The sequence below is a fragment of the Pristiophorus japonicus genome, chromosome 9 (assembly GCF_044704955.1).
Source record: "Pristiophorus japonicus isolate sPriJap1 chromosome 9, sPriJap1.hap1, whole genome shotgun sequence".
NCBI lineage: Eukaryota > Metazoa > Chordata > Chondrichthyes > Pristiophoridae > Pristiophorus > Pristiophorus japonicus.
The window spans coordinates 36,516,168-36,530,581 of NC_091985.1; the positions used below are offsets into that span (position 1 = coordinate 36,516,168).

General features: G+C 41.3%; 1 protein-coding gene across 2 annotated transcripts in view; it reads right to left on the reverse strand.

The window, feature by feature from the left end:
* Positions 1–1,784: 1,784 nt before the first annotated feature.
* Positions 1,785–14,414, reverse strand: part of prkd3 (protein kinase D3) — a 488,274-nt gene continuing 475,644 nt past the window's right edge. For both annotated transcript variants that reach the window (XM_070889279.1, XM_070889278.1), the window contains 2 exons: positions 9,055–9,140; positions 1,785–6,819 (listed from right to left, as the gene is read on the reverse strand). In XM_070889279.1, coding sequence (XP_070745380.1) covers positions 6,646–6,819; positions 9,055–9,140 — 260 coding nt within the window. In that variant the 3' untranslated portion in view covers positions 1,785–6,645. The remainder of the gene's footprint in view (positions 6,820–9,054; positions 9,141–14,414) is intronic.

A 14,414-nucleotide genomic window follows, 5' to 3' on the forward strand; every position in this document is an offset into this window, starting at 1 on the left:
CTGCACCTCAACACTGGACTGGATGATAACAGAGGCGGCAGCATGATCCGTCACTAAAGTCGGATTACAAATAGCAAGATTGGAAACAATCGTCTGGTCACGTAATTGGGAATGCACAACAAGCTACAAACATAGTTCGATTTACTCATTAGCGTAGAGCTACCAAACATGTGTAGCATTTACCTGCCTTGACAAACCAACTCCAGAACATTCAGCATGTCTTAAGGAAAACAGCAACAAAGAGAGAAGGTAAGACGAAGATCCCTATTAAATAGGTAAGAGATAAGAAATGCAAAAGCATTTTTATGATCATGATTAGTAACCATGTTGTTTTTGCATTTCAAGAAATTATCCTAAATCAACGCAAATTTAGGAAAGGGAAATTTGAATTTCACATTCTTTGCTCCACCAATGTGGTAACTTTGCTACTGTACCTTTTCGAGTGGTCGGTTTGGTCCCAGTTGATGATAATTAGGTGTGTGCAGCCAAATTCTAGTACTAAACCAAAACTGTTCTCTTAGCAGAATCTACAACATAGAATCTGGCTGTACTAAATATGTGACGTGATACAACTTTTCATTGTATTTAATTTATTAATATTTTATAATAATTTGACTGCACAAGGTCACAATCCAAGTACGGGTGTATTTGCACACCCCTAATCATAATAGGTTAGGAAAATACTATGGTAAACCTTGTTCTTGACAATATTTTAAATCTTTAAAATAGACTCTGAACTTAACTTCTTTCCTTTGCCAAAATTGCACTTAAAAATCAAATGGTTAGAGCAAAGAAGACAACAGATATCACACTTCCAACATAAAAAACTATATATATGAAACCAGAGCTAACGCCACTGGGTAGTTTATTTTTGGGAATGTTTGTGACTATAACCAGGTTACTCACTCCTTATATTATCTTCCAGTATTGGAGTGCATAATTTATTTATTCTAATAACACTCAATTGTAACTAACACAGGACAAACTATAGCACCCTTAAATACACAAGTATAAGCAAAACAGGCTAAAACTAAAGCATAAAATGAAAGCAACCCCCCCCCCAAAAAAAAAACTCAACTATACATTTGTTCAACTTTGTAGGCAGCAAGTTCACAAAATGCAAACAGAAAAAAAACTAATAAACTTGTCTCAGGTAAAGTCATGTCTCATCACAGCTGGTGCTTCTAAATCTCATGAACTATCCTTTTTTCAGCTATTCCAATAGCAAGAAACACCATAGTAAGCTGTATTCAAATTTAGCAGTTCCTGCGCATTTGTAGAAATCCAAAACATATAAAATATTGGAAAATCTTTACTGCATTACACGAGGGTAAAATCATAGCTTATTTATCTATTCTAACTGCTCTACAACTGACTATCCTCTCAAATAGCATCCTGAATGCGTCATAAATTGTAAATTTTGTCAAAATACTCTAGATAATCCACATTCTGAATTCTACACAATTTTTTCCTCTTATATACAAATCTTTTCTTTGAACCCAATTTTATAACTGACACAGTAGGACAGTACTGAACATGATTTTTCAAAGATAATCTTTTTATAAAAGGTGCAGCATGGTAGAAAGCTGAGTATTTTTGTTTTAGCTGCAAATCAGACTGGTTGAATTTATTTTATTAAAAAAAAACTAAAGTTACAGCATCTTAAAATAGACAGGTTTTCCAAATGAACTTGAAGGCCATACAATACTGTGTATTAAATTAAACCACGAGATTTTATTTTACCAAAATTTGTTCCATTGCATTTTTTTTTAAAAAGGGACTTTTTTTTTTTAAAATGTGGAAAAATGTTATGCCAAATAACAACTTACACTTAAATTTCACTCCTCTCATAAAAGAGCAATATCAGAATTTTACAGAAGCAAGAAATATAGAAATTTTGAGGCTGGGGAGGGTGATCTAAGGCACAGTGGAAGAGATAGGTTTTTAGCAGGTGTCTAAAGCATGGAGAGGTGTAACAAGATGAGATGGTTTTGGAAGAGATGGCCAGGAGTGTATGCAGTTGAAGTGGTAGTGCGGTAAATTAGGAGCTCATGACCCAGAGGCAAAGAAATAGAGGCTGCGGATTGGGACGGAAGGTTGGAGATTTCCCAAATAGAATGGAATGAGGCAGTGCAAGGATTTAAAAATATGAGGACGCGTACGCTGAAATCAATTCACTGCAGTACACCCTCTCAGGTTTACGTGCCCACATTGGGCTGGGCCTTTTGTCCTTTGGCTGTAAGTGGACAGAAAATCCAGCCCAAGTAGGTGAAAAATGTGGATTGCAGCATCACTAGAGCAAATGATTAGTTATCGCTCAGAAATTGATTTTTATTGCCATGCTACACTACTCGAATAGATTAAGGTTAAGTGTACACATCAACACATCCCATACATGTGACATCACTGTGCTGAAACCACATGGGCTCTTCCCTCTCCCAAACAAAAAAAACTGGCTCTAAGAGACCCTTTGCCACAGATACTACGCAGCTATGAAAACGCCAGAAATGGTTACCACAAATTTTGTTTTTGAAATCCATTCATTAGTCTCCAATGGTGGACCAAAAGATGCAAGATAAAGGTAATAATCCAGCATCAAAGAAATGGAAAGGGGGTGGGGCCTGCTAACGTGGCCGGAGATCTCAAGTCAGATTGGTGACTTGATGGGGAAAATAACTTCAATGCTATGGCATTGAGCCATATGGACCAAAAGGTCTCAGTGTGGGGAAAACAAATGCTTCCTGCTTCTGAGCAGTTTTCCAGGAAACCCATGCTATAAAGTGCACACAGGCATCAGGCTCAACCAGTGGTGCCTGCTCATGATCAAACAGCTCTGGCTGTCCAGGCAAACACAAAAATGGCTGGTCGGATGGAGGGATAAAAGCAGCTGTGGAACAGTATCTCTCGAAAAATATATCGTACTTTGGCGAAAGAAAGAAAGCAAAGTGGAGGGGAGGGGGGGTAGAAAATCACAAAAAGAAACGATTGAGCAGAACTGAAAAAAATAATCATCCCTCAAGGATCTCTAAAGTTCGCATTTCAGGGTTAAACTGATTTATGAGATGCATTTATTCTATAATTTTTAAAAAAAGACAGATTTCTAATCAAACTATTGAAATTACTTTGGGTAAAGCTTTCATAAATTCCTAAACTAGATTCATCTGGTGGCAGAATCCCAATGGAATAGACATATAACTCATTTAAAAGCATAGTATAACGGGGATTATAAAACAAATACTCCAGTCGATGAACATTTGGGTTGTAGCATATTTCATAGCTGGTTATAGGGTGGGGAGGAGAAACCCTTAAAATATATTCTTCATGTTACTGCCATGCACTACATTACAATCTTAACTAGACCATTTTTGAATTGATGATTTCTTTTCTTTCAAGTAATCAAAAGCAGAAGTGCCTGAAATCTCTCTACCTCAATTCTCACCTTAAAATAACATTTTATTTTTGCAAGTATTTTATGTAATTTTTCTTCTGTGTAAATTATCCCCCGTACCCAGCCTCGGCACTTGTGGATTGACAACTGGTCTGGTCCCAATCCACTCCCGCTGCTCCATGTTTAGCTCCCCGGAGACACTGGGGAGCATTCAAACTGCAACTCTCACCTCTAATTTCCTGCCTCATTATCAGGAAACTCTGCAATGTCTGCTGGGTTCCTCTCACCCACCCCCCACTTGGCACAACGCAGATCGACAATCAAACTTATGCTTAGATCTCGCTGTGGGACTCTCTAGTTCGTATCATCGTAGACACCATGCTGCCGCACAATAACAATCCGAGTTGTTAAACTGATGTGCCCTATTTGTAAATGGCAAAATGGACCACTGCTAGCTAAAATATACTATCAAAATAACCCATTACGGGGTTTTGCAAAAAAAAATTTCAAAATGAAAACAATTGAAATTGAAGAGAATTTTAAATGTGGGCAATATATTTTGTAGAACTATCATTTGAGTGGCAGGTGTGTTCGCAGTCATAATTCAATCTAACCCTTTCAATATAATTTGCTATAAGCAGTATTGCATATTCTCCAGGATGGCAACAGTTTGTCTGAATTGTATTATATTTGTAGAGCAGCACTTAACCAATAATCCTGTTATCTGCCATTCTGGAAACCAATAGTAACTGGACCACTGATGTGGCAATGAAGGCACACTTATGTGCAGTTGTTTTCGTTAAAATTGTTACATTTCCTATTGCTACCTGGAAACTAATCGTAGACACTGAGCAATGAAAGGTTCAGAGATCACGAGGCACTGCATGTTTATCTGTTGGGGGGTTGGGGGTGTAGGGACTGCCAACCAATCAGCACTTTTCTTTAGGCCTGCCGCTAATGGCCGACTGCTATTTGTGATCGGAGTGGATGTCAATGCACCACATTGTTCATTTTAAAATCCACTGTTTCTCACCAATAGTTTGGTCTCATTTCTAACCCTTAAAAGATCCCTGTTGTAGGCTGTTGTGCCACAGATATTTATTTTGTCAAAGGTGCGCATCTGATTAAAAAAAAACTGCTAATATAGAATTTAATGATTTTTTAAAAAGTCATCCAACCTGCGGAGGGAAAATATAAAATATTTTTGAATGAAACCATGAGTGGAATATTTAATGCCAGACATTCTTACACATGGATCGGTTGATATATACATCGCAGTGCATAAGGTAAGGTCGCTAGCAGGTGCTACTTTCAGGGGGAGATAGCTCACATCTTTCAGTTATCCTTCGGTGTGCATAGCCTGCCATGTACAAGTTATGCATTTTGTCATGTGTAGTTTCTCAAGTGTTTGGACTGGACTAACAGTTGAAAAGAGAGTGTCCCTTTTGCTGTCCTGCCCAGCTCCATTTCTATGTAAGAAAGAACATTATACCTTTTAACTCATGTCTGCCTCACCAAGGCAGTTCTATGTTGTAAATCAAGTAGAAAAACTTCTGGTGATAAAACTGCTCGAGACATCGGGCAAAGTGAACAGCAGGCAGTTCCGCCCCCCCTTCACACCCCACATCTCATCTGGTTCAGAGATTTAATGCACTTACATGACACAAGTTTGAAGTCAAAGGCCTCAACTACACATGGACTGCACTGCCTCAACAGCGAGCGCACAAATAACTGGAGTTTGGAGTTGTCATAATACAAATGCTGATCTAAGTCGAGCACAGAAGGCGGCTATTGGCCCATTATGCCTGTGCCGGTGTATAATCTCCACTGATGCCGCTCTCTGAAGTGGCAAGGCCCCTCATATGGAGTGCTACTTACTGTCGTCCTGCTGCCAGTAATCTACTGATTGATGACAGCCGCCAGGACAGTGACACATTTTCAATTGGTGCAACACAGACTGGTAGCACAGAATAGTATACGAACATAGTTAAAAATGGAAAGGATGGGTTTTACACAAATGGAGCTTGCACTTTCGTTATTATGAAGCAAGAACGATTTGACAAATCTGTATCTCCTACACCAATACCACCGTGGACTTCTGGCACCGACATAGCAAAAACATCTCTGCAGTGCCCTCTGGTGACAGAGTGCAGTATAACAGCATCTTACAACCTGAACCCCAGGAACTGCACTCCCTCTAGCTGCACCACAGCTCCACTCTAGAGTTTATAGCTTAATCTGGTGTAAAGGGTCCGGTCTAAAAGTGGGTTGTAGGACTCCAGTATTCTTTTAGCACCATGTCGTCATTCTAATTCAACTTATGTCACTTTATTGTAGCACTGATTGTCATATTTTTGAACCACAGTACAAAGGATCAGCAACTGAATAACTACTGGGGATATTGGTTTGCCAATGCTATTCTCAGCCGTCAGGAAAAAAATGCTGCAGTTTTACATTACTTTTTAAACTTATGCACAAGAATGTTTTGGTGACTCGGGTGCATCAACTTCACAATGCAGTCGATGAAAGCAATACTGTCATTCTTTAAGAGACCCTTCATATATAATAAAGTAATACTGTCCCAGTGACTAGGAGCTCTCTACCACAATAACCATCTCTGGACAGAATAGGACATGTAAAGATAATCAAACAGTTGCATGTACAAAATGGAACAAAATGTTTTATTCTGAAACCGCCAACCAACCTTAGTAGCCAGAGATCCCTATTTAAACTGAATTTGGTCCAAGCAATAGCCCTTGTCCTACAATGGACAAAATTTGTTCTCAGTAACTTTCCATGTCTTAAAACTTAAAAAAAAAACACTTGTGAAAAAGAGATTGTCTGATCTAGCTTTGCATTTAGTAAACAATTACATTTATGGCTTGGTACAAAGTGACTAGTTACCAGAGAGGTACGTGGGTGGATAGTATTAAACCAGCTAAATACTAGAAAAGGAATGTTTGGTTTAAAATCTAAAGCTCACAGCATTCATTTGTCCTCTTTCTCCACAGACCCCAGTCACCAAGTCCACACCTGTGCAACTGAAATATGCTACAGGCTTGCAGTCTTCATTTACACCATTTCCCTTCATTGTCACATGGGCTGATGTAAAGAGCTGGGCAGTATCCAATCCACTTTGGCTGTGCTGTACGACAAGCAGCAACAAGTCTTGGCTTCCATTTCCCCCCAGCCTCAGTACATTTCCACATCATAGCCGTGATATTATTCAGTCATGGCAGTTTGCCCAGTTTGATACATTAAGGATCTTCCTCCATATCATCTAGATTGGGTGCCATGATGAAGTGTTTGGGGTACTGGAGATGGTGTTCCAGGGAATGTTCTTCCCAACGTGCATCATCACTTTCGTGCGTGATATAACGCTCTCCTTTCCTGGTCTCAAACTCTCGGAGATCCAGCCATGTCTGATAATCCTGTGAGCACATAGACAAGAAAGCATTTAAACTTGTCTAACACCAAAATACTTAGTAACACAAAAGAAAAAACATGAAGAATTTCCAGATTTAGAAACAATAATCATTTTTAGGTGATGCAGAGATCATTAATAAAACATAACGTGACGAATTATTCACTTTATTCAATAAGAACCTTATAAAACCCAACAATGGAAGATTATTACCATAAAATGGCCCTCTATGTGTCCAAGAAAAACTAATGGTATTAATCCATCTTTAAAAGCAGATTTGCACAAAAGTCCTTAGAACAGCATCAATTGTGTGTCACCACCACAAAATCTAGTGAAGCACCTGTAATACTGACTAAAAAACTACAAGCAGTTCCTCATAACTCGAGATTTATTCAGTGAGTAGCTGAATACGGACCAGATTCGATCCTAGGTCTGTGCTTAGGTAGCTGGTCTCAGCTGGGGAGGCCATTAGGCTGCTGCAGCCATCGTCAGCACTTCTGAGTGGGTGAAGGCAAAATTTACTCGGTTTCCCATTCCTGATCGCTATCCAATGACCTACCCAGAAGGCTTAGAGAATGAAGTCGTAAATAGAAAATAAATTACTGAACTGACCAGAAGAAGAAACTGTCCGACTACTCCGGCTACTCCAGTTCACACTGCTGAAGTGTGTTCATCACCTGCATCTTGCTTAGGTTCATACAACACACAGATTGCATTGGAAAAAAACTACAAACGGAAGAGGAAGGGAGACCTATTGTGATTTTCTTTTTCAAAGAGAGGATTTAAAAGAATCTTGGTTAAGACTGATTTGCCTCAGATCTGCAATCGGTCTCAGTGCTACCTCGCTCACTGCACAATTATATGTTTTTAAATTTCTCCATGGCCTCACTCCTCCCTACCTCTAATCTCCTTCAGCGTTCACCCCCCGCCCCCCCCCCCCCACCCACAAAATGTCTGTGCTTCTCTAATTCTGCCCTCTTGAGCATCCCTGATTATAATCGCTCAATCATTGGTGGCCGTGCCTTCAGTTGCCTAGGCCTAAGCTCTGGAATACCCTGCCTTAATCTCTCTGCCTCTCTTTCCTCCTTAAAACCTACCACTTTGATCAAGCTTTTGGTCACCTGCCCTAATTTCTCCTTATGTGGCTCGGTGTTAAATTTTTGTCTTCTAACACTCCCATGAAGCATCTTGGGATGTTTTACTACATTAAAGGTGCTATATAAATACAAGTTGTTGTTGTTGTGGCTATAATGCCACCAGATGTGAAGGATTAAAAAGACTATATTCCCAACCTAGATAGAGCTCCCATCTTCCCAGTTCCATAGCCCGAGGTTCCCGGGCCTGCAACGAGGCGGCCTCAGCTTCGGGGATCAATCCTTCCTCCCAGCCCCCGTGCCCCTCCCCCACCCACCCACCCCCAGCCTGCACCCCTCGGGTCGGGGATCGGACCCCACCCAACCCCGGGGACCACGATTCCAGCCCTGGGGAATGAACCCCTCCCAGGGATCGATCTCATCCCCTCACCCCGGGGTCAGGGATCGTACCACACTATCAAACCTTCCTGGACCCCAAGTCCTGTGGCCTCCTTATTTGAGGTCCCCGCGCGATTGGAAGTCAGTCTGTCAATCAGGCTGACTTCTGGGCGGGCAACCCGCCCTTCACATCACACGCAACGCTGTGGAATTAAAATGCTACTGTGTGCCGGAAAACCCAAACTTCCGGGTTTCCCACCGTTTCCCGGGTCCCCCTGCACCATGTGGGTGGGATCCGGGAAAACCCAGCCCATTATATCAATCAGTACTTCAACACTGCACTACTTCAGTGTTAGAATCATTGGCACAATGTGAAAGTGGGGTCATCTGCCTGAAACTGTTCTGTGCCATTTTGAAACTGTTAATCAGCTTGGAAAGGCATACATATTGCAATATTGTCTGAAGCGCTTTAAGAAACTGATGAAGTCCAAGGGAAAAATTAGGAAACCTTAACATTTGATCTTGTATCAAACACAATTTAGATTTTGCTACAGTAAAAAGCCGAAGGTTTTAGTGGAGGATAATTCTTGGACCTTTACAGCCATAAGAGAAGCATTTCTTGCCATTTAAAGGACCAGCAAAGACCATTTTGCTTCATCCAGCCAGCTTCAGAGATCAAAATTGGAATATAAATCTTCACTGATGTAAGTCACACTAGTGCTCTATGTAACCAGAAGCAATTCCTGTAGATCACGCAACATGCATCTTACCTGTAACCAAGGGTGACTGAGTGACTTGTCCACACTGTAACGTTTCCTCATCTTTACTTGCAGCAGGTTGTTAATTAAATCAATGGCTACCAAAAGAGGCAAAAATACACTGAATTAGTGACATGTGCTGGCCAGAACAAATAAGCAAAACACAAAAACAAGAACACAATACTCAAACGTACCACGTGTGATTATAGGGTATCAGACTTCTGGGCCGAATGTAATTTTTTTACATTGTCTAAATATTGGGATAGCAAATGAAGTGGGGGTTGAGATACCTACACGACAACACCAGACAAACTTGGTAGTCAAGTTGCACAAGATACCAGAGTCAGAGGAACAGAGTTTGGGATTGAAATTGTTGGGCTGGAGGAGGTTACAGAGATAGTGAGGGGTGAAGCCATGGAAGGATTTGAACACAAGGATGCCGTTTTTAAATTTGAGGGTTTGGTGGACCAGGACACAATGTCAGTGAGTACAGGAAAAATTGGTGTGGAAGGTGGTGCGGGTGATGACATTGGCTGTGAAATGCTTTGGGATGTGCTAAGGTCACGAAAGGCGCTGTAGAAATGCAAGTCCTTTCTTTACCCAATTTGATCCTCCATTATTTCTTGTGTCATCATTTTACTTCATGAGAAAACATTTGTAGACACAAATTTACATTGGGCAAATAAATTTAAGGCTAATGGTATGTAAACACACCAAATAGTTTCATATTGAAACAATGGCCAGAGATGAACAAATGACAAATTAGCATTTTTATATAGCGTCTTTCACCTCCTTGGAACATCTCAAACCATTTCACAGCCGATGAATCACTTTTGAAGTATAGTCCCTGTTATTGCGTAGACAAACTTGGTAGCCAAGTTGCACAAGAAACCACGGTAAGAGGGACAGAGAGGTTGCTCTGGGAATTGTAGGGTCGAAGGAGGTTACAGAGATAGCAAGGGGCAAAGCCATGGAGGGATTTGAACATATGGATGAACATTTTAAGTTTGAGGAATTGGCAGACCAGGAGACGATGTAGGTCAGTGAGCACAGGAAAGATGGGCGTGGGAGCTGGTGTGGGATAGGATACAGGCAGCTGAGTTCTGGATGAGCTGAAGTTTACAGATGTTAGAGGGTGGGAGGCTGGCCAGCATAACATTGGAATCGCTGAGTCTATAGATAGGAACAGCTGAGAACACAATATAAGAAATAGGAGCAGGAGCAGGCCACCTGGAGCCTCAAGCCTGCTCCGCCATTTAATAGTATCATGGCTGATCTGATCATGGACTCAGCTCTATTTGCCTGCCCCCTCCCCATAACCCTTATCGCTCAATAATCTGTATCGCCGCCTTAAATATATTCAATGACCCAGCCTCCACAGCTTACTAGGGCAGAGAATTCCATTGATTTACAACCCACAGAGAAGAAATTCCTCCTCATCTCAGTTTTAAGTGGGCAGCCCCTTAGTCTGAGGCTATGTCCCCTAGTTTTAGTTTCCCCTATGAGTGGAAATATCCTCCCTGCCTCCACCTTGTCGAGCCCCCTCATTATCTTGCATGTTTCGATAAAATCACCTTTCATTCTTCTGAACTCCAATGAGTATAGGCCCCACATACTCAACCTACCCTCATAAGTCAACCCCCTCATCTCCGGAATCAACCTAGTGAACCTTCTCTGAACAGCCTCCAAAGCAAGTATATCCTTCCTTAAATACGGAGACCAAAACTGTATGCAGTACTCTAAGTGTGGCCTCACCAATATCCTGTACAGTTGTAGCAGGACTTCTCTGCTTTTATACTCTATTCCCCTTGCAATAAAGTCCAACATTCCATTTGCCTTCCTGATTACTTGCTGAACCTGCATACTAACTTTTTGTGTTTCATACATAAGGACCCCCAGGTCCCTCTGTACTGCAGCACTTTGCAATTTTTCTCCATTTAAATTAGAATTTGCTTTTCTATTTTTTCTGCCAAAGTGGATAACCTCACATTTTACCACATTATACTCCACCTGTCAAATGTTTGCCACTCACTTAGCCTGTCTACATCCCTTTGCAGATTTTGTGTGTCCTCCTCACAATTTGCTTTCCCACCCATCTTTGTATCATCAGCAAACTTGGTTACATTACACTCGGTCCCTTCATCCAAGTCATTAATATAGATTGTAAATAGTTGAGGACCCAGCACCGATCCCTGCGGCACCCCACTAGTTACTGTTTGCCAACCGGAAAATGACCCATTTATCCCGACTCTCTCTTTTCTGTTAGTTAGTCAATCCTGTATCCATGCTAATATATTACCGCCAACCCAGTGAACTTTTATCTTGTGCAGTAACCTTTTATGTGGCACCTTGTCAAATGCTTTCTGGAAATCCAAATACATCACATCCACTGGTTCCCTCTTATCCACCCTGCTCATTACATCCTCAAAGAGCTCCAGCAAATTTGTCCAACATGATTTCCCTTTCATAAAACCATGTTGACTGCTTGATTGAATTATGTTTTTCCAAATGTCCCGCTATTGCTTCCTTAATAATCGACTCCAGCATTTTCCCAATGACAGATGTTAGGCTAACTGGTCTATAGTTTCTTGCTTTTTGTCTGCCTCCTTTTTTTAAATAGGGGAGTTACATTTGCGGTTTTCCAATCCGCTGGCACCGCCCCAGAAGCCAGGGAATTTTGGTGGATTACAACCAATGCATCCACTATCTCTGCAGCCACTTCTTTTAATACCCTAGGATGTAAGCCATCAGGTCCAGGGGACTGGTCCATCTTTAGTCTCATTATTTTACTGAGTACTACACATTAGTGATAGTGATTGTATTAAGTTCCTCCCTCCCGATAGACCCTTAGGATGTTTTTAGTGTCTTCTACCGTGAAGACCGATACAACATATTTGTTCAACGTCCCTGCAATTTCCCTGTTCTCCATTATTAATTCCCCTGTCTCATCCTCTAGGGAACCAACATTTACTTTAGCCACTCTTTTCTTTTTTATGTACCTGTAGAAACTCTTACTATCTGTTTTTATATTTCGGCTAGTTTACTTTCATAATCTATCTTCCCTATCTATCATTTTTTTAGTCGTTCTTTGCTGGCTTTTAAAAGTTTCCCAATCCTCTGGCCTCCCACTGGTCTTGGCCACATCGTATGCCCTTGTTTTCAATTTGATACCATCCTTATTTCTTTAGTTATCACTTCTCTTAATCTTTTCTTCTCATTGGGATATATTTTTGTTGCAAGTTATGAAATATCTCCTTAAATATGTCTGCCACTGCTCATCAACCATCCTATACTTTAATCTATTTTCCCAGTCCACTTTGGCCAACTCTGCCCTCATACCTTTGTAGTCTCCTTTATGTAAGCTTAGGACACTGGTTTGAGATCCAACTTTCTCACCCTCCAATTGAATTTGAAATTCAAACATGTTATGGTCACAAGTTCCTAGATGATCCTTTATTAGGAGATCATTTATTTATCCTGTCTCATTACACAGTACCAGATCTAAGATAACCTGCTCCCTGGTTGATTCCACAACATACTGTTCAAGGAAACTATCCCGGATACACTATGAACTCTTCCTCAAGGCTACCCTGGCCAATTTGCTTTGTCCAATCAATATGAAGGTTAAAATCACCCATGATTATTGCCGTTCCTCTTTTACAAGCCTCCATTATTTCTTGATTTATACTCTGTCCAACAGTGTAGCTACTGTTAGGGGGCCTATAGACCACTCCCACCAGTGACTTCTTTCCCTTATTAATCCTTATTTCCACCCAAACTGATTCAACATCTTGGTCCTCTGAGTCAATATCGTTTCTCACTAACGCACTGAACTCATCCTGCATTTAACAGTGCTACCCACCTCCTTTTCCTTCCTGTCTGTCCTTCTGAATTGTCAAGTATTCCTGAATATTTAGTTCCCAATCCTGGTCACCTTACAACCACATCTCTGTAATGGCTATCAGATCATACCCATTTGTATCTATTTGTGCCGTCAACTCATCCATTTTGTTACGAATACTACATGCATTCAGATAAAGAGCTTTTAAATTTGATTTTTTACCATTTTTTCCTGCTTTGACCCCACTTTCTGATTCACCTTTATGTTTATACATTCTGTCTCTTCCTGGCACACTCTGGTTTTCATTCCCCCAGTGCTACCCTGCTCTATTGCCTTCTCCTTATTCTTTGACTTTTTAAATTTTTGCTCACCTGAATCCTCCCCCCCCCCCCAACAACTAATTAGTTTAAAGCCCTCACTACAGCCATAGTAATTTGATTCGCCAGGACCCTTGTCGCAGCACGGTCTTAGTGGAGCCCGTCCAAATGGAACAGCTCCCTCTTACCTCAGTACTGGTGCCAGTGTCCCAAGAACCAAAATCCATTTCTCCCACACCAGTCTTTGAGCTACGTGTTTAACTCTCAGATCTTATTTACCCTATGCAAATTTTCTCTTGGCTCAGGTAGTAATCCAGAGATTACCACCTTTGTAGTTCTGCTTTCTAATTTAGCCCCTAGCTTCTCATACTCCCTCAACAGAACCTGTTTCTTTGTCCTATGTCGTTGGTACCCACATGGACCACGACAACAACTGGATCTTCCCCCTCCCACTCCCAAATTCTTCTCCAGCCCTGAGGAGGTGTCATTAGCCCTGGCACCGGGCAGAAACATAGAAAATAGGTGCAGGAGTAGGCCATTCAGCCCTTCGAGCCTGCACCACCATTCAATATGATCATGGCTGATCATGCAACTTCAGTACCTCATTCCTGCTTTCTCTCCATACCCCTTGATCCCTTTAGCTGTAAGGGCCACATCTAACTCCCTTTTGAATATATCTAACAAACTGCCCTCAACAACTTTCTGTGGTAGAGAATTCCACAGGTTCACAATTCTCTGAGTGAAGAAATTTCTCCTCATCTCAGTCCTAAATGGCTTACCCCTTATCCTTAGACTGTAACCCCTGGTTTTGGACTTCCCCAACATCGGGATCATTCTCCTGCATCTAACCTGTCCAATCCTGTCAGAATTTTTTATGTTTCTATGAGATCCCCTCTCATTCTTCTAAATTCCAGTGAATATAAGCCTAGTCGATCCAATCTTTCTTCATATGTCAGTCCTGCCATCCCGGGAATCAGTCTGGTGAACCTTCACTGTACTCCCTCAATAGCAAGGATGTCCTTCCTCAGATTAGGAGACCAAAACTGTACACAATATTCAAGGAGTGGCCTCACCAAGGCCCTGTACAACTGCAGTAAGTCCTCCCTGCTCCTATACTCAATCCTCTCGCTATGAAGGCCAACATGCCATTTGCCTTCTTCACCGCCTGCTGTACCTGCATGCCAACTTTCAATGACTGAGGTACCATGACACAA